General features: G+C 41.7%; 1 protein-coding gene across 7 annotated transcripts in view; it reads left to right on the top strand.

Annotated features, from left to right (window-relative positions):
• LOC145554357 (protein NLRC3-like) overlaps window positions 1-23,516 on the top strand; it is a 31,248-nt gene extending 7,732 nt beyond the window's left edge. For 3 of the 7 annotated variants that reach the window (XM_081613926.1, XM_081613927.1, XM_081613928.1), the window contains 5 exons: window positions 368-2,180; window positions 7,610-7,789; window positions 8,733-8,906; window positions 18,677-18,850; window positions 20,618-21,274. In XM_081613926.1, coding sequence (XP_081470052.1) covers window positions 368-2,180; window positions 7,610-7,789; window positions 8,733-8,906; window positions 18,677-18,850; window positions 20,618-20,807 — 2,531 coding nt within the window. In that variant the 3' untranslated portion in view covers window positions 20,808-21,274. Of the gene's footprint in view, window positions 1-367; window positions 2,181-7,609; window positions 7,790-8,732; window positions 8,907-18,676; window positions 18,851-20,617; window positions 21,275-21,306; window positions 21,460-21,956 lie in introns of those variants that run through there. The other 4 variants (XM_081613929.1, XM_081613931.1, XM_081613930.1 and 1 more) reach the window with 4 other exon arrangements.
• Window positions 23,517-23,750: the final 234 nt, after the last annotated feature.

Raw genomic sequence — 23,750 nt, 5'->3', positions numbered from 1 at the left:
AACAAAAATAAATGGAGCATTATGGTTGCACTCCACCTGCTGGGCTGTAGGTCAAAAACTGTAGAAAAGTTTTCCTGTAGATTGGCAGGAGGCGACTTAGTGTGAAAACACATTGAATGTTCAGCATGATGTTTGTAGTCCAGTCAATTTATTAACAAGCAAAGCTGTACCATAAAGCTCCATGACTCGTTTTCTTCATGGTTTGAATGTTTCATGTTTCTTCTGAATGAAATCCTCCTCATGGTCTATAATTTGAATGAGTTTTTTCTTTAAACATCCTGATAAGGAAACAATCAAATTAAAATTCAATGAATTGAGTCTTAATTTGTTCAAGTGTTTCATCTTGTGTTTTTATCTCTTTGTTCAGATTTTGATGATCGATGTCAACATAACCTCAAAGAGTCTCTAAAGAACACATTCCAATCTATCTGTGAAGGCATTGCAATACGTGGAGAGAAAACCTCTCTGAATGATATTTACACAGAGCTCTACATCTTAGAAGGAGGAACTGCAGGGGTCAACCAGGAACATGAGGTCAGACAGATTGAAACAGCATCCTGTAATCAGGGAACAAAAATAAACCTGGAAGACGTCTTTAAACCCAACCCTGGTAGAAAGCAACGGATCAGAACAGTGTTGACCATGGGAGTGGCTGGCATTGGAAAAACACTGTTAACACAGAAGTTCACTCTGGACTGGGCTGAAGGCAGAACCAACCAGAACATCGACTTCATATTTCCATTCACTTTCAGAGAGCTGAATAACTTGAGAGAAGAAACTTTCAGCTTAGTGGAACTGATTAATCACGTCTTTGATCAAATTAAAGACGCAGAAATCCGCAGCTTTAAAAAGTTTCAGGTTCTGTTCATCTTTGATGGTCTGGATGAAAGTCGACTTCGTCTGGATTTCCAGAAGAATCCAGTCCTGACTAACCCTTCAAAGTCCACCTCACTGGATGTTCTGCTGACAAACCTCATCACTGGGAAACTGCTTCCCTCTGCTCTCCTCTGGATAACCACACGACCTGCAGCAGCCAGTTTGATCCCAGATAACTCTATTGACAGGGCCATAGAGGTCAGAGGGTTCACTGACCCCCAGAAGGAGGAGTACTTTAGGAAGAGATTCAAAGATGATGAGGAGAAGGCCAGCAGGGTCATCGCCCACATCCAGAAATCAAAAAGTCTCCACATCATGTGTCACATCCCAGTTTTCTGCTGGATCACTGCTAAAGTTCTGGAGCAAATGATGAAGACCAGAGAGGGAGGAGAGCTGCCCAAGACCCTGACTGAGATGTACATAGAGTTCCTGCTGTTTCAGTTCACAATCAAGGAGGAAAAGTATAAAGAAGGAGCTGAAGAAGCTCTAGAGAACAAGAAGCTGATTGAGTCTCTAGGTAGTCTGGCTTTAGATCAGCTGCTGGAGGGAAACTTGATCTTCTATGACAAAGACCTCAAACGGTGCGGCATCAACATCAAAGATGCTGCGTTGTTCTCAGGAGTTTTCACTCAGATGTTTAAAAAGGAGAGAGGAACGCGCAACATCTCCGTCTACTCCTTTGTTCATCTGAGCATCCAGGAGTTTCTGGCTGCTGTGTACATGCTCCACTGCTTCACCAGCAGGAGGTCAGAGGTGATCAAGACGTTCCTGGGAGAATACAAAGAAACATCTCTAGATGAGTTCATGAAGAAAGTCATGGAGAAATCCCTTAGCAGTAAAAATGGCCACCTGGACCTGTTTGTCCGCTTCCTTCATGGTCTCACTGTGGAGTCCAACCAGAGACTCTTAGAGGATCTGCTGGGTCAGACAGAGAACAGTACGGGAACCAGGAAGGGAATGTTAAACAAAATAAAGAAAATATTCACTGGTTATAACTCTCATGGCAGAATCTCTCATGACAGAATCATCACCAACCTGAAGGAGATGAACACTGATAGAATCTCTGCTGACAGAAGCATCAACATCTTCTACTGTCTGGTGGAGATGAACGACGTCTCATTTTATCAGGAGATCCAACGGCTGCTGGATTCAGGGAAGGAGCTGTCAGTGACTGATTGTTCAGCTCTGGCCTTCATGCTGCAGATGTCAGAGGTTCTGGATGAGTTGGACCTGGAGAAGTACAACACATCAGATAAAGGACGACAGAGACTGGTTCCAGCTGTGAGGAACTGCAGAAAGGCTCGGTGAGTCCAGATGTTTTCATTGTGTTAATGCTGACTCAGCACTATTATCCTCCTGTTTCTTGAAGTTGATTCTGGATGTTTTTGACCTTTAACCACTTCCTTCATCCTCTGGATGATTTCAGCCATTCAAACATCTAAACATTCAGTTCATCCAGGACAGCTGCAGCTTCTGGTTTTTAGACATTTTGATCTTTTTAAAATATTTAACTTTTTATCAGTTTTCAGGTTGAAATGAATAGAAAACCCTGAACTCTAGAAAATGTTTGTTTTCTCTAAGATCCAATCAGCCAGAGAGACGTTTTAAACTTTAATCTCCTCTTCACTGATTGAGCTGCTGCTCCATAATCCACCTTTTAGGATCTTTGACTGTTTTTATAAAATAATTCTTTAGATTTGATGGAAATTTGGACCATTAAAACAAACCATTGCATTAATTATAAACTTTGTGAACAGTGTTGATCATCTTCATCCCGTCATCATCCTCAACTCTTCCTCCTCCCACTACTTTCCTCTGAGTTTGTAACTGAGACCAAAATGTGGTGATTGTTTTCTGGTTCCAGAAAAAGTCCTGGTTTCTGTCAGAACCTCCCAAAGCTCTGAGAATCTGCTTCCAGAGCTGGAACCATTTTCCTCATCAGCTCTTCATCTGCAGCCTTTGTTGAAGCTGTTAGCTGTCCTCCATGAAGACCTGCAGATACATGAGCTTCGCCTCTTTAGACATCCCAGCCTCTTTAATTCCTGGAGATCTTTCACTGCTTCATCATGAAGTTGCTGCTGGACCCAAACGCTCCGTCTCCTCCAGGGGTTTTGCTCTTCAGCTCTTTAGGAGTTTAGCAACAATTTCTTCTGACGTCCAAACCTTTGTTCCTCTGAGACGATGGACAGACCACTGCAGATACATGAGCTTCACCTCTTTAGACATCCCAGCCTCTTTAGTTCCTGGAGAACTTTCACTACTTCACCCACAACTGGGAGCATCATGTGTCTGGTCTGCTCCCAGTTTCCTCTGTGGCATTGTGATGGACCGAGTTAAAACAGGAGGAGTCACAGGATATTAATTAGAAAAATAGGGTTTTTTATTTTAACCCAAAGATTATAAAAGGACAAAAAGATGGACTGAGCTCATAAAAGAGGTCAAAGAAACAAACCTGAACTCTGCCAAAAATGTAAACAAACTGGCTGCACAAACAAACATAACTGACCTAACAAAGAAATGACACACAAGGGTTTATATACTGGCTGATCAGACCAATTAAGACACAATAGGGGCAACTAAACAGAATGTAATTACGAACAAAAACAAATAACAGTACAGCTAAGATTGGCTAAACTAAATACTCTCAAAATGAAAATCAAAAATATTAAACTTTAAATACTAATATTTACTTAAATACAAAACTTATCTAAACAAAGAAACTACAAATTTCCCCTGCCAGCAGGAACTAGTGGTGTAGTCCAATCAGCATTTAAGCCTGCTGAGCCCTGGCCCCCATCTTTTGTCTGGCCACTCCAAGGCAGGTAAGTACCGGCAAAACACAAACAAAAGGTCAGTCTCAAGCAAACAAATTAAACTTAAGTTGATACAAATACACATGCTAACTAAGTGTGCGCGCCAACATAAAGAACAAATGTATCCAAATCAACTAATAAATGTTTTATTGAAACTAAAGTGTTGTGTTTGAATGAAAAACAAATTGTGCATAAAAGTTACCGACTTCAGAGTGTGGCCATGGATTTGGCCATCACACACTCCCCCACTTCCTGATCTTCCCTCTGGCACCGAGAATGGTAATCAGCAGTGGTGTTGTCTTTACCGGGGATGTAGTGAACCTTAAACCGAACTGGCTGCACAGCAAGATACCATCTGGTGATTCTCCCATTCGTGTCCTTCATTCTTTCTAGCCACTGGAGGGCTCTGTGACCAGTCTGAAGTGTGAATTCTCTTCATAGCAAATAATATTTAAATGAATCAAGGGCCCATTTAATAGCCATGGCTTCCTTCTCCACAGTTGCATATCACCTCTCTCTTGGTAGCAGCTTGCGACTGATGTAGGCAACTGGATGTTGGTCCTCTGGTGGTCCCTGCAGAAGCACTGCCCAAAGGCCTCTTTCAGAAGCATCAGTCTGCAACAGAAAGTCTTTTGCAAAATCCAGTGAATGCAAAACTGGATTCTTACTCCAAGATTGGCTAATGTCCTTAAATGCTGCAATGGCATCTGCTGTCCACTGAATTTTAGTGGGACTTCTGGAGCCTGTCATGTCTGTTAAGGATGCTGCTCTGGCTGAGAAATTGGGGATGAATCTATGGTAGAATGCAGCCATGCCAAGAAAATACTGCAGCTGTTTCCTGGTTTGTGGGAGCGGACAGGATGCTATCGCATTGATTTGATCAACTTGAGGTTTCAGAGTACCACCTCCAATGGTGTACCCCAGGTACTGTATTTCTGTCCTAGCAATAGCACACTTTGCTGGATTGATAGTAAGGCCTGCTGAACGCAGCCGATGTAGGACCTCCTTTAGATGGTCAACATGCTCTTCCCAAGTTCCACTGAAAACCACAACATCATCAAGGTATGCACAGGTTAATGCTGAGAGCCCACAGAGTACCTGATCCATTAGTCTTTGAAATGTTGCTGGGGCCCCATGCAGACCGAATGGCAGGACTGTGAACTCGAACAATCCCCAGGGGGTGCAAAATGCTGTCAGCTCCTGGGACTGTTTGGCGAGAGGCACCTGCCAGTAGCCGTTAGACAGATCAATAGTTGTTAAATATCTTGCTTCCCCCAGGTGCTCAATGAGGTCATATATACGTGGCATTGGGTAAGAGTCAAATTTTGATATGGAGTTGAGGTACCTGAAGTCGATGCGAAATCTTATTTTGCCATCCTTTTTTGGAACCAACACAACAGGGTTGCACCACTCACTTGTTGAAGCTTGGATGATTCCTAGAGACAGCATGAGGTCCATCTCCTCCTTCAGCTCCACCTGGAAGCGTTCGGGTATCCTGTAACTCATGCGCTTTATAACAGCGTCTGGTTTTAGAGCAGTGCTGTGCTCCACCAGAGTGGTGCGACCTGGGCACTCTTGAAATATGTCAGAAGTAATAAGAGGTGTTACCTGAGACTGTTGCTCGCTGGTGAGATGGCTTAGGTCCAGCACAGAGGATGTTACCGAAGGCAAATAGTCATCAACTTCCTCCTCCACTCTGTGAATAAGCAACAACTCAGTTTCATTCCCCTTCTGTTAAACCCACTCCTTGAGAAGGTTAACATGGAGCACTCGACTCTCTCGCTGGAGACCTGGTGTAGAGACTTGATAGCTAGTAGGTCCAGTTTTCCTCAGTACTTCAAAGGGTCCCTGCCACTTTGCAAGCAACTTGCTGTCAGAAGTTGGCAACATTAATAGAACCTTCTGACCAGGAGCAAAACTTCTGTGGCGAGCTTTCTTGTCAAACCAAACCTTTTGGTGTTTCTGAGCAGTTGCCATGTGACTCTGGGCCAACTCACTCATCTGCTGCAGTTTATCCCTCATATGGAGGACAAATGAAATAACATTGACAGGATCCTCTTTACTTTGATCTCCCTCCTATGCATCTCTCAGCAGGGTCAGAGGGCCCCTCACATCATGGCCATAAAGGAGCTCAAATGGAGAGAAACCAGTGGAAGCCTGAGGTACCTCCCTGTAAGCAAAAAGGAGGTATGGCAACCACTGATCCCAATCAGACACTGTATCATTAACAAACTTACGAAGCATTTGTTTGAGGGTTTGGTGAAAACGCTCCCGTCAAGCCATCTGTCTGTGGGTGGTATGGTGTTGTCCTCATGCTCCTGATGCCCAACAGCTTATAGACCTGTTTCAACAGTGTGGACATAAAGTTAGTGCCCTGATCGGTTAAAATCTCCTGTGGAAATCCAACTCTTGAGAAAAGCTGAATCAGTGAGGAAGCCACATGTTTTGCTTTAACAGTCTTTAGTGGAAAAACTTCAGGATATCTTGTCGCATAGTCTGTGATGACTAGCATGAAGCGATTTCCAGATTTACTTTTTTCCACCGGGCCAACTACATCCATCCCAAGACGCAGAAAAGGTGTGCCAATAATGGGAAGGGGTTGAAGTGGTGCTTTGGTAGGAACTCTAATTGAGGTTTTCTGACACTCAGGGCAGCTTCTGCAAAACAGGGCAACATCTGATCTTAAAGCAGGCCAGAAAAAATACCGCTTAATGCGAGCAGTGGTCTTATACTTCCCAAGGTGGCCAGCCCAGGGAATAGAGTGTCCTAATGTAAGCACTGTCTCACAAGCCTCCTTAGGGACAACTAACAGCTTAAACTGGCCATGTTGATGATATAATATGCCATCTTGCAGTATATACTGCTCTTTATTTGTGTCAGATCCTACAGAGGCCTCCCTCCTAGACTTCAGAAACAGGGCAGACAAAGTCGGATCATTCTGCTGCATTTGTCTGGTGTTTGTGGGTATTGAAAAACCCAGTGGGATATCTGGAGCCACTTAAGCTGAAGTGTCACCCAGTGCATGTTGAAATTTCTCACGCCTTCTTTGACTGCGTGGCTTCCGAGACTTTCCAGGTTCTGTCTGCAACTCAGCCTCGAAAAAAGGTAAAGCACTAAGTGTTGCAAAATGCTCATCTTTATTTTTAGCTTGGGCCCTGGTTACAGCCACATTACAGCTCTGCACATCCCTCAACAGGTCATAGATGACTGGCAGATCCTCCCCCAAAACTACAGGCTAGGGTAGGTTATCAGCTACCTCAACCTTCAACAGATAGGGAGCCCCCTGCACCTCAACAAACATGTCAGCCATCACAGGCATCATTTAATCATCTGCTGCTGGGAGCCGCGTTTCTATAGAATATGCTACTATTATTACTGATGAGGAGGATTCTAGATGCTGCAGCAGCAGATATGGGCTAAACAAACCCAGAGAGGCCAGAGGTCCACAGCAGGCTGGACTTCCTGCTCTGCTCACTTCATTTATAACTCACTTCCTGCTTGGTGGAAGATCTCAAGGAGCCAAACGGTCTAGTCCAAGTCTGTGAGCAGTTCCTCCTCCTCTCCATCATCTCCAGTAGTTTCCTTCATCCAGCTCAGTCAGCCTCTGCATCAGCTGCTGCAGCTCCTTTGAGGCTCTGATGCTGCAGAGAAACTGAACTTTCCTTCACAGATGATAGAAGATCTTCAACGTCTGACTGAGCTGAAGGTCTGAGGACATGAAGCCTGGACCAGAACCAGAACCACAACCTGGACTGTAGTCAGGAGCTGCACAGACTCTCTGTCGGGTCAAACTCAGGAAACTGAAGATCAGATGTTGATCAGATGATGACGTCATGATGACATCACTGTTATCATATTTTACCTGTTTATGATCCAGATTGATTTCATTAGAACTGAATTTATTTCTTCTCTCATCACAGACTTGGCGGCTGTAGGATCCAAGAGGCTGAATGTGAAGTTGTGGCTTCAGCTCTGAAGTCCAACCCAGATCTGACTGAACTGGAAATAAGTGAGATCTGGATATATGAAGGTGGAGATTCTGATGTGAAGAATGTGTCTGAGATCCTGGAGAGTTCAGTCAGTAAAGTGAAGAAACTGGGGTTTGTTTTCTCTATTTATACAATAAAATCATTCATTGATACTTTAATCCTTAGTTTAATTAATATTTAGTTGTAATATTTTAAAACAACTTGTTTAAATGTCAGATTCTAATTTCAAACAGTTTTACCTTATAAATAAATTATTTCCTCATTTCAGACTTTGAGATTATTGAACCTTTTCAGTTTTTAAAATGTTTCTGACTGATGAACAAACTGAGTAAAATAATCCAAATGAAGTTAATTAATGATGGAGATGTTTCAGTTTGGTTGGTAAAGATTCAGATGGTTTTATTTCTGATTCTCATCTTTACATCCAGAATGAAATGTTGATCCTCCAGTCAAGCCACAAACACTGACCAGTTCAGATCACCATTAATGAAACATCTAAGAAGTGACTGATTGTAGAAAAGCAAATCTAGATGAGCTGAATGACAGTGAGGTTTGCAGCAGCAGGAGGTTTCTCCCTCTGTCCTGAAGCTGTGGTTCTGTTGGGCCGGGTCAGAGAGGAACCGTCCTCTTCAGTCGGTTGGAGCCTCGTCTCTGTGATGAAGCTTCATCAGGTCTCGTCTCCTGAGGAAATAATGGCCTCCATTGATTTCAGCAGCTTTAAGAAGAACCCAAAGCCATTCATGGATAAACTGAGTGGTTCTGATCCGGTTACCAAGTCGGGTCTCCAGCTGATGATCAGGAACCAGCAGAAATAGCTCAGCTCATCCAGGCTGCTGCTCATAGAAAACTTTGAGTTTCTTTGTTGATCAAATGTTCTGGTTCTGCTGGTTTGGACTCTTTAACCCAGTTTGACTGGATCAGATGTTAGAATCAGTTCATCAAGTTTCTTTTACATTCAGGGAAATTAATTTTCTACATTTTATTATTTATTTGTTCAGATTTCAGTTTTAACTGCATCCTGTTGGCTTCAGCTCATCTTTTATTCTTTATTCAGATTGGAGAGCTGCAGTTGGTCAGAGACCAGCTGGACGTCTCTGTTCTCAGCTCTGAAGTCCAACCCGACCCATCTGACAGAACTGTACCTGATCAGCACCAACCTGGAAGGTTCTGGACTGAAGGAGCTCTGTGGTTTTCTACAGACTGAAGGCTGCAGACTGGAAACATTGAGGTTTGTAATTATATAATTATTGATATTTCAGTGAATAATTATCTATAATTGATCATAAATCAAAGTTCATTTCTTCTGATCTAATAAATATTTTCTGAGTTTGTTCCTGGATCCAGAGTTTAATTTAGTCCCTCTGAGTTGGACCTGCTGATCTTAGGTCAGAACAGGACAGCATTCGGACCCCCAGTGTGTAGAAATCCCCCTCAGGTCAAGCAGGTCAAAGGTCAGATCAAAAACAGAGAGAATGAAAATCTCCCTTTATTGAAGTTCCACAAATCCCACATTTAGTTTTAAATATTCTGCTATTAGTTGATAATCATCCAGTCCAGTGTTAGGTATTTTCTGAAACCTACATGGAAAAAGAGAACCATAGACAACGTACATGAGTTTTTAGCCAAAACTTCTGCAGAAGGAGAAAGCACAGTGAACTGCTCCTCCAAGCCGCTCACCGTGTGTTCTGCCAATCTTTGGATACAGCTTGTCTTTTATTATCAAACTTCAAAGAGGGAGGATAGGCAACAGAGGAAACAGCAGAGGTCGTAAAACATCGTACCCAAAACAGCAAAGGTCGTAAAACAATTTAACATCTGACCTACGATCTGAGCCCGGTTCAAATCTCGGTCAAACTGTTTCACATGAAGATAACAGGCAGCTGTGACTTCCAGGTCAGTTCACACATACAGTTTAAAGAAGAGAACACTTTAAACTGACTAACATTAGACTGAATATGAACTAAAGTAACAACAAAATGATAATACCAAAAAATCTCTATCATTCCCCCCTTTTTATCATTTTACCATGTGTAAACCTTAGTCAAAAGCCAAGCATAGAAAAGAAAAGAAATAAAATAGAACCAACAAATGCAAGATACATATATATCTTTTCCTAGTCTAAACATAAAAATTACACAATGAACATAATGAATAAATGAAATGAACAAAAACAAAAGAAAGAAACAGCCAAAAAGCAAATGCAGTTTTCTCATCACTAACACCACTTGTTTTCACAATTTTGGTGTAGGAATCATTCAGCAAATGAATTAATTTGTTTATTGAATACAGAACATCATCATTGTTCAGAAAATCGTCAGAATCTCGAAACAAGTCATCTTCATTTGTCTCATAGGATGCCTTTGCTAGCTGATAATTGACAACAGTTGTGTTAACTGTTCTAAACATCATACTTCGTAGGCAAGGAATAATGCAACCCGTAAAAAGACAGAACAGAACCAAAACAATCAGAATAGGTGTCACAAGCTTTAACAGTAAAGTCCACCATGGACCAGACGTGAGCCATGAAAACAAATCAAAAAAGGATGAGCCGCATGTTCCACTCTCCACATATTTTTTAAGATCCTTCAGCTCATATAGAGCATCAGAAATAGTTCCTCCAGTTCCTGTTTCATCCGGCACAAAAGTGCAGCACGTTGGGCCAATAATTTTGCAGACCCCTCCCTGAGGGGCAGGGAGGAAATCCAGAACAACACGATTTTGCATAACCATGTTTCTCAGTTCAGTCAGCTCCTTCGCGGTGCCATTGGCCAGCTGGTATGTGATGTTGATTAGTCGCAGTGATCCATATCTGTTAGTTTCAACGTGGCTTCGAACCTCTCCTAATCCAACTCCTGGAAACATGCTCTGCATGAACTTTTCTCCTCCGGTCCAAAACCTGAATTCCCATGGAACTCCAGTGTCTGTTGTGAGGCCTCCCCAGCGTTTGACCTCAGGCATAACTTCACGCTTGGAGCGGGCAGCCAGAATGTGTCGTCCTTTCCTGATGAGTACAATCAGGTACAGGAAGTACCAGTCTGCCATCACCCGTGAACCATAGTCTCCTGGCACTATGGTACTGCACAGCGTTGTCTCCTGTCGTCCAATGTCCGATCTGTGATGTTGAAACTCCTCTCCTGAAGCACGTTGTCACAGTCTGGGTTGTCCTTCCAGACTTTGCAGTGTGGAGTCATCCATTGACCCCTGCAGGCTGTGCAGTCGATGAAATCCTGTGTCGGTTCGCAGTAGGTGTAAACTCTGTTACACAAGTTCCAAGGTAACGTCCCTAGAATAACATGTCCATTATTGTAGACACAGTTCCCCAGAGATCCTGGTTTAGCTCCTGCTAATGAAATAATCTCTGGTATTTTCCATACAGTTTGTTGAGATGATGAAAAAGGAAGTACATCGTCTGCGAGTGAACAATTTAAAAATCCAAACAGACCTTGCACCGCCTCTCCCATTCGGAGGTCAGCTGAATAGTCCTTCTCACGCGCTCTGTCTCCCCTTAGGGGTGGGACGCGCCGTGGTCTGGTGCTTAGAACATAGAGACACATCTGTTTGTTGTCAGTAATGTCACCTGGTCGGAGGCCTGAGTTGTGAATAGAAACCGGCAGCTGCGCACACACGTAGCAGTTCACAGCATGTCCCTCATAGGCGGTTCTATTCATCAGTTTCCACCACAGGTTGGTGCTGTAGTCGTGTTTGTGGAACTCAGGCTCACTTCCTCCTCCAAACATCAGACATGCTGCAGTCACAGGGCAGTAGAAGATCCATCTGGCATATGGAGTCCCCATTGCTGCTCGGCGCACAGAGATGTCAAAACCCCCAAACTAAAGACGGGGGAATCTTAAGCGTTTCTTCACCGGGTTTGAGACGAGCTACCCTAAAAAATAGCCCCCCTTTGAAGTCCGGCCTTCCTCCCTCCGCCTACTTAGGGGTTCAACACTCCCTGCAGCTTGCAGTGACTGAGATGTCTCCAGGTGGGTCTTTCAGCAATCTTTACGGCTGTTGGTGTGGTCATCAGCACCTGGAAGGGTCCTTCCCAGCGTGGGCTGGCCCCATTCTTTCTTTTGATGACCTTTATGTAGACCCAGTCTCCTGGCTGGATGGGGGTGGTTTTATTTATTTCCTGTAGAGGAGAACAGTCAGACGGCAGTAAATTTGCATTTAACACCTCTTTCTGTTTCAGGATCCTGATCATATAATCTGCCAAAGTTTGCTCCTTATCTGCTTTCTGTAAATCTGAAGGAAATATAGGTAATCTATATGATCTTCCATGAATTATTTCAAATGGTGTTAACCCTTCCTGTGTGGGTGTAATTCTCATATATAGTTTTACCAAATCTAAACAGTCTGGCCTTGGCTTGCCAGTAGTTTCCATGCATTTCTTCAATCTGCTTTTCACAGTACCATTGGTTCCAATCCTGCACTCTGGGGGTGGTAGGCACAGTGATTCTTTAATGTCATTCCTAAGTGAGTAGCCATGTTTTGTACTACCTGATTTACAAAATGTGGCCCATTGTCACTATAAACAGTTTGTGGGATGCCATGTGTTGGAATAATAGTTTTACATATAGCTTTAGCTACTGTCAAAGCATCTGCATGCTCTCCTGGAACTATTTCAACCCATTTAGAAAAAGCATCAATCATCACCAAACAGTATTTATGTGGTCCACTTTGTGTGAGTTCAATAAAGTCCATATGCATTGTTTGAAATGGATAAGAGGGTTTTGGGAAACTTCCTCTTCTTGGTCTAATGTTTCCTTGAGGATTGTTTCTGACACAAACTGGACATGCAGTACAAAAATTTTTTAAGTAAGAATTAAATCCATATGTGGTAAAATGCTGTTGTAGCATAGAGATCATCCCCCCTGTTGACACATGACAATGTCCATGTGTCAAAATTGCTGCTGCTCTAAATAGAGATTTTGGAAGGACCGGCTTCTATTTACTGAAAAAATGTTATCATCATTCAGTGTCGCCCCTTTAGTTATCCACCTTTGTTTTTCTGTGTTTGGAGCATTATCTTGCATGTCTTTTAACACAGCTTTGTCTATCACTTGAGGATCTTCTATCTGTATTGAGAAATTGTCTCCCCCATGTTTCCCAGCTGCAGCTTCCTTTGCTACTTTATCAGCTAATCTATTGCCATTTGAAACCTCATCCTGTCCCGTGGTGTGCGCTGCACACTTACAAACTGCTAGTTTAGCTGGTAAATGTATGGCCTGCAAAAGATTCTTAAGCAAGGATGCATGGGTGACTGGTTTCCCTGTAGATGTTATCAAATTCATGAAAGCATAACTCTTTCTAAATAAAAATGACCATCCTGAAATTAAACCAAAACCTCAAATCCTCTAATTTTCCATTTCTTTATAAATTTAACAATCATCAATTAATCAACCCTAGATTAAAAGTTTTAAACTTTAGTCTAGAAAAGATTGCTTTAATTCAAAATCATCAGTTTGGAGTAACTAATTACATCCACTAGAGTGGCTGAAGATATCAAATTGTCCTTAACTTTGTATTTCGGTCCAACTGACTGTAATTTTTTGTTATTTTTTAAAGTTAATGATTAATAATTTGATTAGTTACTCAGTTCTAGAGTACAGTTTGTTTAATTCCTCAGAATCACCTCCACATACAAGCGACACTAACAGAAAGAAACATAAAACAGATTTGCAGTCAGTCAAAATTTTATCAGTCAAACTTTCAGTCTGTTCTTATTGCTTTCTTTGGTGCTTATTGTTTATCATATTTTAGTCTAAGTCTGTTAGTTCATTGCTGAGCTTTTAGTGATTGTAGTTTTCCCTTCACAGCTTCCCAACAAGCTTGTGGACCCTGAGAGATCACTGGTCCTTCTGTTAAGGACTGAGTTAACGGGTACAAAGTGGACGATTTTGTTTAACATTGTACCTAAAAACCTTCAATATGTCCTTTTCTAGCTAGATAATTCCTACCTGCTAGTAAGTAAGCAAGCAAGTCCTCATTACAGTAGCAGTGTGTGTATCACAGCAGTGTGTGTATATAACTTATCTCGCATTTCTCCTTTCTGTCTCACTTCTCGCTTCCGGCTCCTGCTGCTGGCGTCGCTGCAGCTGGTCCTCCCTCTGTCTCTTCTCCTGCTCCCTGTCAGTCCAACTTGCTGGTGTTGGATTTTTTAATTTTTTTTTTTTGAGTTTTCCAAACCGTCCCTCAGTGAAATGTCCAGATTATCCACCAATGAAACAAACGTCAAACAGTTTGGTTTGCTGTCTTCATCTCTGAAGTATATTATCTTTTCCTTTCCCCGCGCTGTTGCCAAAAAAACGTACCAGCGGAGGTTGTAAAGTTCAGTTGCATCCATACACTGGGGTATAGTTTCAGTCCAAATGTCCATCAGGACTCCATACAGTAGTCTGCTGCATGGCAGTTCCCAGGTGTCCAGGAATCAGGATCAGCGGACACTTCAGTACGTTCAGTACTCAGATGGTGGAAATCATCCTTGTCATTTTTGTCTTCTTATCACTGTCATTGGCTGGTGATGAGGGAGGGACGTCATCTGATCCACGACAGGACAGGTCTGAGTTGAGGTCAGAGGTCGGACTCACCGCAGCGAGGCTCAGACAGAGGAAAAGGAAAGAAGCAAATAGGAGTAAGATTAGGGGTGTCTTTCTTTCTGTGATTTGTATCCATGAATATATTTATCTCTTTTCTCCCTTGTGATCGTATAGTTTTTAGCCACACATTGCCCAAAATTTTAAGAAGTCATAAATCCTTTCCTTATTCAAACACATATAAACATGAAACATGTTAAAAGCTCTAGTCTCTTTTATCCTGTACAATATTAACCTTTAAAATGTAGAATGTAAGTTTATGTTAACTTCATCTAAGACACGTCTCACCAGAGAACAATGGATTTCTCCAAATTTGTTGATCTCAGTGCTGCAGACTGTGAAGTCAGCGGGCAGCCCTCCTCTCAAGGCCTAAGAGAGTTACGAGGCTGGATAATGTCCAGGTCGGTACCTTACTCTGACCGCTGACCCTTCCAGATATACAGCCAAGGATCGTTTCACCAAGTTGGTGTTGTAATCTTATTCTGACACAATACATTAAACATTGTTCTCTGAGGAAAATTTTACTATTTAGTTTTATTTTTCAGCTTCTCCTCCTTCAGGAAAGTCATGATTCCACTTTTAGCATACAAAGAAGTTGTTCCCATGTTTTTATTTCAGTGAGACCTCTCTTTACTAGTTTTTCTTTAAAGGTGTAGGAATGCTCAAAAAGAAAAACAAAACAAACATCAGTATTTCTTAAAACAAATTTCTCACTTGTGAGGTTTACCTAATTCTTAGTAGCATTAAAAATTATTTTGCATACACTGATTTCTTACAGGAATTCAATTTCTTTTATGGTTTTACTTAACGTGTCCCAAACTGCATGCACATGTCTCTAGCATTTCATCAATTTGGTCTGGTGGTTTGTGTTTTTGGGGTGTGGTAGAGTCTGATCATGCTGAGGATTTCTCCTATTTGTGGTCTCCTCGCTCCACCACCCCTCTTGTCGCCCCGTGCAGCATTCTTTGAAGGGCAGTTTCTTGCCCAGTGACCCAAATTGCCACAAATCCAGCAGCCTTTTGAATGCCGTGGATTTTGTGGGGTGTTATTTTGGGGTCGTCGCCTATTGTGACCTCCTCTGCCTCTTCCGCGGCCTTTTGTCCGGTCGTTGGAAAAGGCAGAGGTATATAAACCTCCAAATTTATCCAGGTGAAAAACATCTGATCCTTTCACAGCTTTCCTGACCTCTTTTAAGGTACAGGGTCTAAAGATATATAAGTTTTGTGTCCCTTCCTCTAGTGAGGGGTACAGTCGTGTTGCTGGAACAGCAGCGGCTGATACTGGGGCAGACGGAGCTGCTGCAGCAGCAGGGGGAGGGGTGGCTGCAGGAGCTTGCTCTCCCTGCACCGCTACAGCATTCCGTGTGCTTGGAATTACTTTATTTTCTTCCGTCTCTATAATTACGTTTTTGGATTCATTTAACCATAATTTAGCACACCTCAGCTCATTCTCCTTTTTAGATTTTTTTTATTCCCATTTTTCTTTCTACACTACTCTCCAAAATTCCCACAATTATTTGCCATTGATCAATTTTTAGCTTTCCATCTATTTTATATTTCTTTCTCCATTTTTTCATGTGTACAGTGCTACCAGGAAACCTGGACATCATGTACTTTTCATCCCCATCGGGGCCCTCAGCAAGTGAGGAATTACAAGAATGTTTATTTCCCATTATTTCAGTACTGTAATTAGCTTACAATGGCTTGGTATTTTGTGCTTTTTCTTCAAAGAGAGTGCTCTAAGTGAGCGCTTAGTGTCCCCTGAAGAACAGTCTTCTAGGCCAGACTAGTTCTGGTCCGGTTCTTCACCTAGAATTCTAATTCCGAGGACAGAAAGTTTTACTCTCAATGTTGAGCACCATTCACACTTGCACACACACACACACAAAAGAATATTCCCTGCCTACGCGAGGATCTTCCCTTATGGGGCACCTCATCCAGAGGGGGACTCTAAATTACCCCTCCTTCCTTTTCCCTGCCTACGCGAGGATCCCTTTAACCCTTGGTTTTGTACTTCATGAAGATCATCCTAGTTCTAAAAAGATTAGAATTTTCTTACTATTTGTGATGGTCAGGTTTTATAGGGTCAAAGAGATTTCCTCATCCAGAGAGGGGCTCTAAAATACCTCTCTTTCCTTTCCCTGCCTACGCGAGGATCCCTTTAATCCTATGTTATGTAAACCTGGCAAATTTTATGGGCCAGGCTTTATAGGGTCAAAGAGATTTCCTCATCCAGAGAGGGGCTCTAAAATACCTCTCTTTCCTTGGGACTCAAACCCGATTTTGGGATTCAAACCCGAACAGCTATTTTTACTCACGTTTCTGTTGGTTCGTTTTGTCTGTTCGGATCTCGTCAATCCGCCGTTGGCAGACAAAGTTGGACCTGGCGAAGAATTCACTTCCCGGGACTTTGTTTCCAGGTTCTGTTGACTCTGGCCGTGCACGGTTTCAGCGCGTCGTCCTTTGTCTGTCAGCGAACGGGTATGTTGAGATCCCGGGTTTCGGCACCAAATTGTTAGGTATTTTCTGAAACCTACATGGAAAAAGAGAACCATAGACAACCTATATGAGTTTTTAGCCAAAACTTCTGCAGAAGGAGAAAGCACAGTGAACTGCTCCTCCAAGCCGCTCACCGTGTGTTCTGCCAATCTTTGGATACAGCTTGTCTTTTATTATCAAACTTCAAAGAGGGAGGATAGGCAACAGAGGAAACAGCAGAGGTCGTAAAACATCGTACCCAAAACAGCAAAGGTCGTAAAACAATTTAACATCTGACCTACGATCTGAGCCCGGTTCAAATCTCGGTCAAACTGTTTCACATGAAGATAACAGGCAGCTGTGACTTCCAGGTCAGTTCACACATACAGTTTAAAGAAGAGAACACTTTAAACTGACTAACATTAGACTGAATATGAACTAAAGTAACAACAAAATGATAATACCAAAAAATCTCTATCATCCAGGTTTAAAGAGTCCAAGTGTTTTAATGATTAACTAGAGCAGATTAAAGATGCTGGTTGTAGTGAATAATTAGGTGGAATCGCCCTTTATCCATTTCTTGGATCTGAAGCTCAATCAGAAACCAACTTCAGCTTCGTCTGAAATAATCCAGACCACTGAGTTTTTCTCTGAGCTCAACAGGCTGCAGGTTCTTCAGGACATGAGTATTCTGGTCCAGACATCAGAACCAGCAGAGGCTGCAGCACATGAATCTGGACCAGGTGTGTTAGGAGAGGTTCTGCACATGCTCAGACTAAAGGTTCACAGTCTGACAGAGAAAGTTGACCAACTCTGGATGAAATGGTTCCTAGAACCACGGAAGCTTTCTGGGAACTCGACTGCCTGCTCATATGGAGCTGCAGCTCAGGCAGGAGTTTGATGTTGGCAGGAAGCAAAACAACATGGAAGCAGGTGATGAGTTTCCATTTAGTGTCAATTCCACTGATGGAGCAAATGACAAGTCAGTCGTCCTCCAAACCACTGAGAGCAACTTCCAGAGGAAATCTGAGTTTGTTCTGACAGTCAGACTCTATCAGGATGACCACAGTCTCCTGGACATGAAGGAGACAGAAATAATACAAAGATCATTCATTAAATACTGACTTTGTGAAGGTTATGGTGCTAAAGTCCTTCAGTTCAAACATCTTGATTCAGCTCTTATTTTGTAGGACAGGAAATGAGATCTTACCTTTGTAAAGCTTTGTGAGCAACAAGCTCCAGCAGTTCACTGAGTCATTCTCATGTGTTCGTTCACCTGGAAAATAGATTTAAAAATGACTCATCAGGTTGTTCTTTATGATAATGTTCCCATTTCTGCAGCGTCTCTGATGAAGGATTCAGAACTGGAACTAAATGACCCACATCAGTCTGACAGAGAAAAGGATCAATATTTTCTAGTTGATGGTTCAGAAACTGAATCAGCACAAAATTAGAAAATGATCAACTTTCAGAATCTGAGCTGTAATGGATGTTGTAAAACTCTGAATTAGACGGATTGAAACGAACCGTTTCCATGTCATACTTGGCAACGAGCTGCAGTTAAAATACAACCAGCCAGAAAAACATCATTAACAGATTAATGAACAAAAACTGGAGACATAAAATATCTGATGATAAATGATGGAGACGGGCCTGGAAGGAAACATGGAGGGAGAAAAACACCCGACTGAGTTTAAGATCCTGAGAAACTTTTAGAAAAACTTTGAGTTTCTTTGTTGATCAAATGTTCTGGTTCTGCTGGTTTGGACTCTTTAACCCAGTTTGACTGGATCAGATGTTAGAATCAGTTCATCAAGTTTCTTTTACATTCAGGGAAATTAATTTTCTACATTTTATTATTTATTTGTTCATATTTCAGTTTTAACTGCATCCTGTTGGCTTCAGCTCATCTTTTATTCTTTATTCAGATTTTATTACTGCAGTTTGTCAGAGACCAGCTGGACGTCTCTGTTCTCAGCTCTGAAGTCCAACCCGACCCATCTGACAGGGCTGTACCTGAGCGGAACCAACCTGGAAGGTTCTGGACTGAAGGAGCTCTGTGGTTTTCTACAGACTGAAGGATGCAGACTGGAAACATTGAAGTATGTAATTATATAATTATTGATATTTCAGTGAATAATTATCTATAATTGATCATAAATCAAAGTTCATTTCTTCTGATCTAATAAATATTTTCTGAGTTTGTTCCTGGATCCAGAGTTTAATTTAGTCCCTCTGAGTTGGACCTGCTGATCTGAGGTCAGAACAAGACAGCATTCGGACCCCCAGTGTGTAGAAATCCCCCTCAGGTCAAGCAGGTCAAAGGTCAGATCAGAAACACAGAGAATGAAAATCTCCCTTTAGTGAAGATCCACAAATCCCACATCTAGTTTTAAATATTCTGCTATTAGTTGATAATCATCCAGTCCAGGTTTAAAGAGTCCAGGTGTTTTAATGATTATCTAGAGCAGATTAAAGATGTTGGTTGTAGTGAATAATTAGGTGGAATCGCCCTTTATCCATTTCCTGGATCTGAAGCTCAATCAGAAACCAACTTCAGCTTCGTCTGAAATAATCCAGACCACTGAGTTTTTCTCTGAGCTCAACAGGCTGCAGGTTCTTCAGGACATGAGTATTCTGGTCCAGACATCAGAACCAGCAGAGGCTGCAGCACATGAATCTGGACCAGGTGTGTTAGGAGAGGTTCTGCACATGCTCAGACTAAAGGTTCACAGTCTGACAGAGAAAGTCGACCAACTCTGGATGAAATGGTTCCTAGAACCACGGAAGCTTTCTGGGAACTCGACTGCCTGCTCATATGGAGCTGCAGCTCAGGCAGGAGTTTGATGTTGGCAGGAAGCAAAACAACATGGAAGCAGGTGATGAGTTTCCATTTAGTGTCAATTCCACTGATGGAGCAAATGACAAGTCAGTCGTCCTCCAAACCACTGAGAGCAGCTTCCAGAGGAAATCTGAGTTTGTTCTGACAGTCAGACTCTATCAGGATGACCACAGTCTCCTGGACATGAAGGAGACAGAAATAATACAAAGATCATTCATTAAATACTGACTTTGTGAAGGTTATGGTGTTAAAGTCCTTTAGTTCAAACATCTTGATTCAGCTCTTATTTTGTAGGACAGGAAATGAGATCTTACCTTTGTAAAGCTTTGTGAGCAACAAGCTCCAGCAGTTCACTGAGTCATTCTCATGTGTTCACCTGGAAAATAGATTTAAAAATGACTCATCAGGTTGTTCTTTATGATAATGTTCCCATTTCTGCAGCGTCTCTGATGAAGGATTCAGAACTGGAACTAAATGACCCACATCAGTCTGACAGAGAAAAGGATCAATATTTTCTAGTTGATGGTTCAGAAACTGAATCAGCACAAAATTAGAAAATGATCAACTTTCAGAATCTGAGCTGTAATGGATGTTGTAAAACTCTGAATTAGACGGACTGAAATGAACCGTTTCCATGTCATACTTGGCAACGAGCTGCAGTTAAAATACAACCAGCCAGAAAAACATCATTAATAGATTAATGAACAAAAACTGGAGACATAAAATATCTGATGATAAATGATGGAGACGGGCCTGGAAGGAAACATGGAGGGAGAAAAACACCCGACTGAGTTTAAGATCCTGAGAAACTTTTAGAAAAACTTTGAGTTTCTTTGTTGATCAAATGTTCTGGTTCTGCTGGTTTGGACTCTTTAACCAAGTTTGACTGGATCAGATGTTAGAATCAGTTCATCAAGTTTTTTTACATTCAGGGAAATTAATTTTCTACATTTTATTATTTATTTGTTCATATTTCAGTTTTAACTGCATCCTGTTGGCTTCAGCTCATCTTTTATTCTTTATTCAGATTGTGGAGCTGCAGTTTGTCAGAGACCAGCTGGACGTCTCTGTTCTCAGCTCTGAAGTCCAACCCGACCCATCTGACAGTACTGGACCTGAGTGGAACCAACCTGGAAGGTTCTGGACTGAAGGAGCTCTGTGGTTTTCTACAGACTGAAGGATGCAGACTGGAATTATTGGAGTATGTAATTATATAATTATTGATATTTCAGTGAATAATTATCTATAATTGATCATAAATCAAAGTTCATTTCTTCTGATCTAATAAATATTTTCTGAGTTTGTTCCTGGATCCAGAGTTTAATTTAGTCCCTCTGAGTTGGACCTGCTGATCTGAGGTCAGAACAGGACAGCATTCGGACCCCCAGTGTGTAGAAATCCCCCTCAGGTCAAGCAGGTCAAAGGTCATTCAACCCAGTCTAGAAAAGTGAATTCCTGGAATCTGACAGGAACAAATCAATAACCAATGATTGATGCTTCAACACTTTGATCAGAACCTGGAATGATTTTACTGACTAAAATCCTCCAACACATCATGACCCAGTACCAGGTTCTGGTTCTGGTTCTGAAGTCAGCAGGTCTTTATTGAAGCAGCAGCTTGTTGGCTTTAATACTCATGAGAATCTTGAACTGGTTCTGTTGGACTGGTTCACCTGCATCCTGTTGGCTTCAGCTCATCTTTTATTCTTTATTCAGGTTGAGGGGCTGCAGTTTGTCAAAGATCAGCTGTGATTTTCTGGCCTCAGCTCTGAAGTCCAACAGCCTCCATCTGACAGAACTGGACCTGTATGGAAACAACCTGAAGGATTCAGATGTTCAGCAGCTGAAACGTTTTGTAGAGACTTTAGAGTAAGTAAATGTTTGTAGTGAGTCCAGCTGCTGTCAGCATGTTGAGCTAAACCCAGTTAGCATCAGAGCAAAGCTCCAGTGTTCCCAGTAAAGCTGCAGCTTCTCAGTGGGAGGAGAATGGTTCAGGCTTCCTGATTGGACACAGAGACAGCAACCAGCCAATCAGAGGAGCAGCAGCTTGCTGTGTTACTGTGTTGGTGCGAAGATGAGTGTTGTTGCTGTGTCCATGTCTCCAGGACGTCCAGCTGGACTCCAGCGTCCAGCATGTCTAGAGACAGTGGTCCTCATTCATCAGACTGTGGCAGCAGCAGATCTGATCTCAGATCTGCTTGTTCTCTCAGTTCAACAGGAAACAAGTGATCAGGTTCATCTTGGTCACAGCTCTGAGATCAGTCTGACTGCAGCCTGGAAACCATCCACTGGATGTGCTGCGTCACTGACTGCTGCAGGAGAGAGGCTGGAAACACTCACTGATCTGATCCTTCTTCTCTCTGCAGGATCTGATCTCTGTAAAGTAGAGAACGGTCTCTGTGTCCTGCTGATCCTCAGAGGTTGAAGCTGCAGCAGTTTGAGTCTAAAGAGACTCTGACTGGATCCTGATGATGACCTCTGACCTCCAAGATGTCTGTCATTTAGTGTCTGATGTTGTTTGTCTCTTTGGATCAATAAAGATCCGATTCAAACTGGGCTCCATTTAGAGGCTTCATGGAGTTTTGATCTGAACTGGATTCAACTGGAAAGTTGATCTTTTTTCTCTCTGGTTCATTTTCATCCTGGAACCAGAAATGGTCTGAGATGGAAACATGGGAATCATTTCAGTTCAGCTCTGAATCATGAAAGACATTCAAACCTCTTTTCTCTGCTGCTTCTTCTTCTGCTGACAGGAAAATGTTCCTCAAAGCTCCACAGATAAAAAGATGCTTTACTGGAAACTGCAGAGAAACTTCAGCTTCCATCACAGAAACCAGTTGAACCAGTTTAGAACTGGATGTCCCACAGAAACTCTGATTGTTTTTGTGTTTTACTTTTTTACTTCCTGGTTTGATGTTTTATTGATCAAATTAACGAGACATTTTACATGTAATACAGTTTTTTAAATAGTTAATATTTACTAACAAAGTTTAAACAAAGTTGTAAAACAAATTAAGTGACTGCAGCCGATGACGTCACCGTCGGGTCGGGGGGCGGGGCCAATGGAAGCAGCTTTATCTACGTCACGCTGCTGTTCCAGCCGACACCAATGTCCGCTAGCATCACAGCTAACATAATCATTTAGTAATACAATACGTGGGAGGTTCTGGGCTTTAATATCAACATTTGCTTTTATAACAGTACTGTAAAAAATAGTCACTCAGATTTTAGGACTGTAAATCAATTTAATTAAAAAACAAGAGCGATCCAGAGAAGTCCTGTCAATTTTCACTTCCATGCTTGTTTGATATCTTGCTGACTAGAAAGATACCAAGTTGGCAAACTATTGCTTAATAAAATGTATAAATCCTGAATCACTAACAGATAAACTACAGAAATTAAGACTAAATTATAAAAGATATAACACTGTTCTGTTCACATTGTTACATTAGTGATTTGTAAAACTTGAGGGCAGAAGAGGAATTGATGTTTGAACTGAAATAAATATAAATCTGCTTCTGGTTTGTTCATTTGCATGAGAAATTAAAATAATTAATAAAAATAAATATATTCTTTGAGAGAACAAATCAGCTTCCAGTTCAAACCGAATACTTTAAAAAATATATAGGAAAATGTGTAGAAAACAGTTATTAAATAGTAGCTTCATAAATGTTTATATCTCAAATTAAGGTAGTAAATCAGATAAAACCGAACCTGGGTTCTGTTTAACCACTGCAGTACTGCGTGTCGCCGCTGGGTGTCGCTCTATCTCCATTTTATTCCTGCCTGTCTAACGGAGCAGATTAAGATCAACCTGATTGATGTACAGGGAGTCAATCATTGGTTGGTTCTCATCCTGTTTGTTGTCCTTCATCTTCTGAAAACATCTGTATGGTTTTGGTTTTTATTAAACTGAAGAACATCGATTTGTTTCAGCCTCATCATGTTCTGGTTGGTTTTTATTCTTCTAAATATCTAACAAATAAATACTTTTCATAAAGACACAAATGTAAATAGAATAGAAATTAAAACTGAGAATGAGAGATTCTAATGTTTTCATATTAATGGCAGTGAAGTGTTTGTATTGGTGTTGGAATCAGAAACAATCAAATATGTTAATATTGTTAATAATTATTTCAACAAGTTTTGCTTTAAATAAT

The sequence above is a fragment of the Poecilia reticulata genome, chromosome 12 (assembly GCF_904066995.2).
Source record: "Poecilia reticulata chromosome 12, P_reticulata-male-v2, whole genome shotgun sequence".
Classification (NCBI taxonomy): Eukaryota; Metazoa; Chordata; class Actinopteri; order Cyprinodontiformes; family Poeciliidae; genus Poecilia; species Poecilia reticulata.
This window is presented reverse-complemented; position numbering and strand designations above follow the sequence as displayed.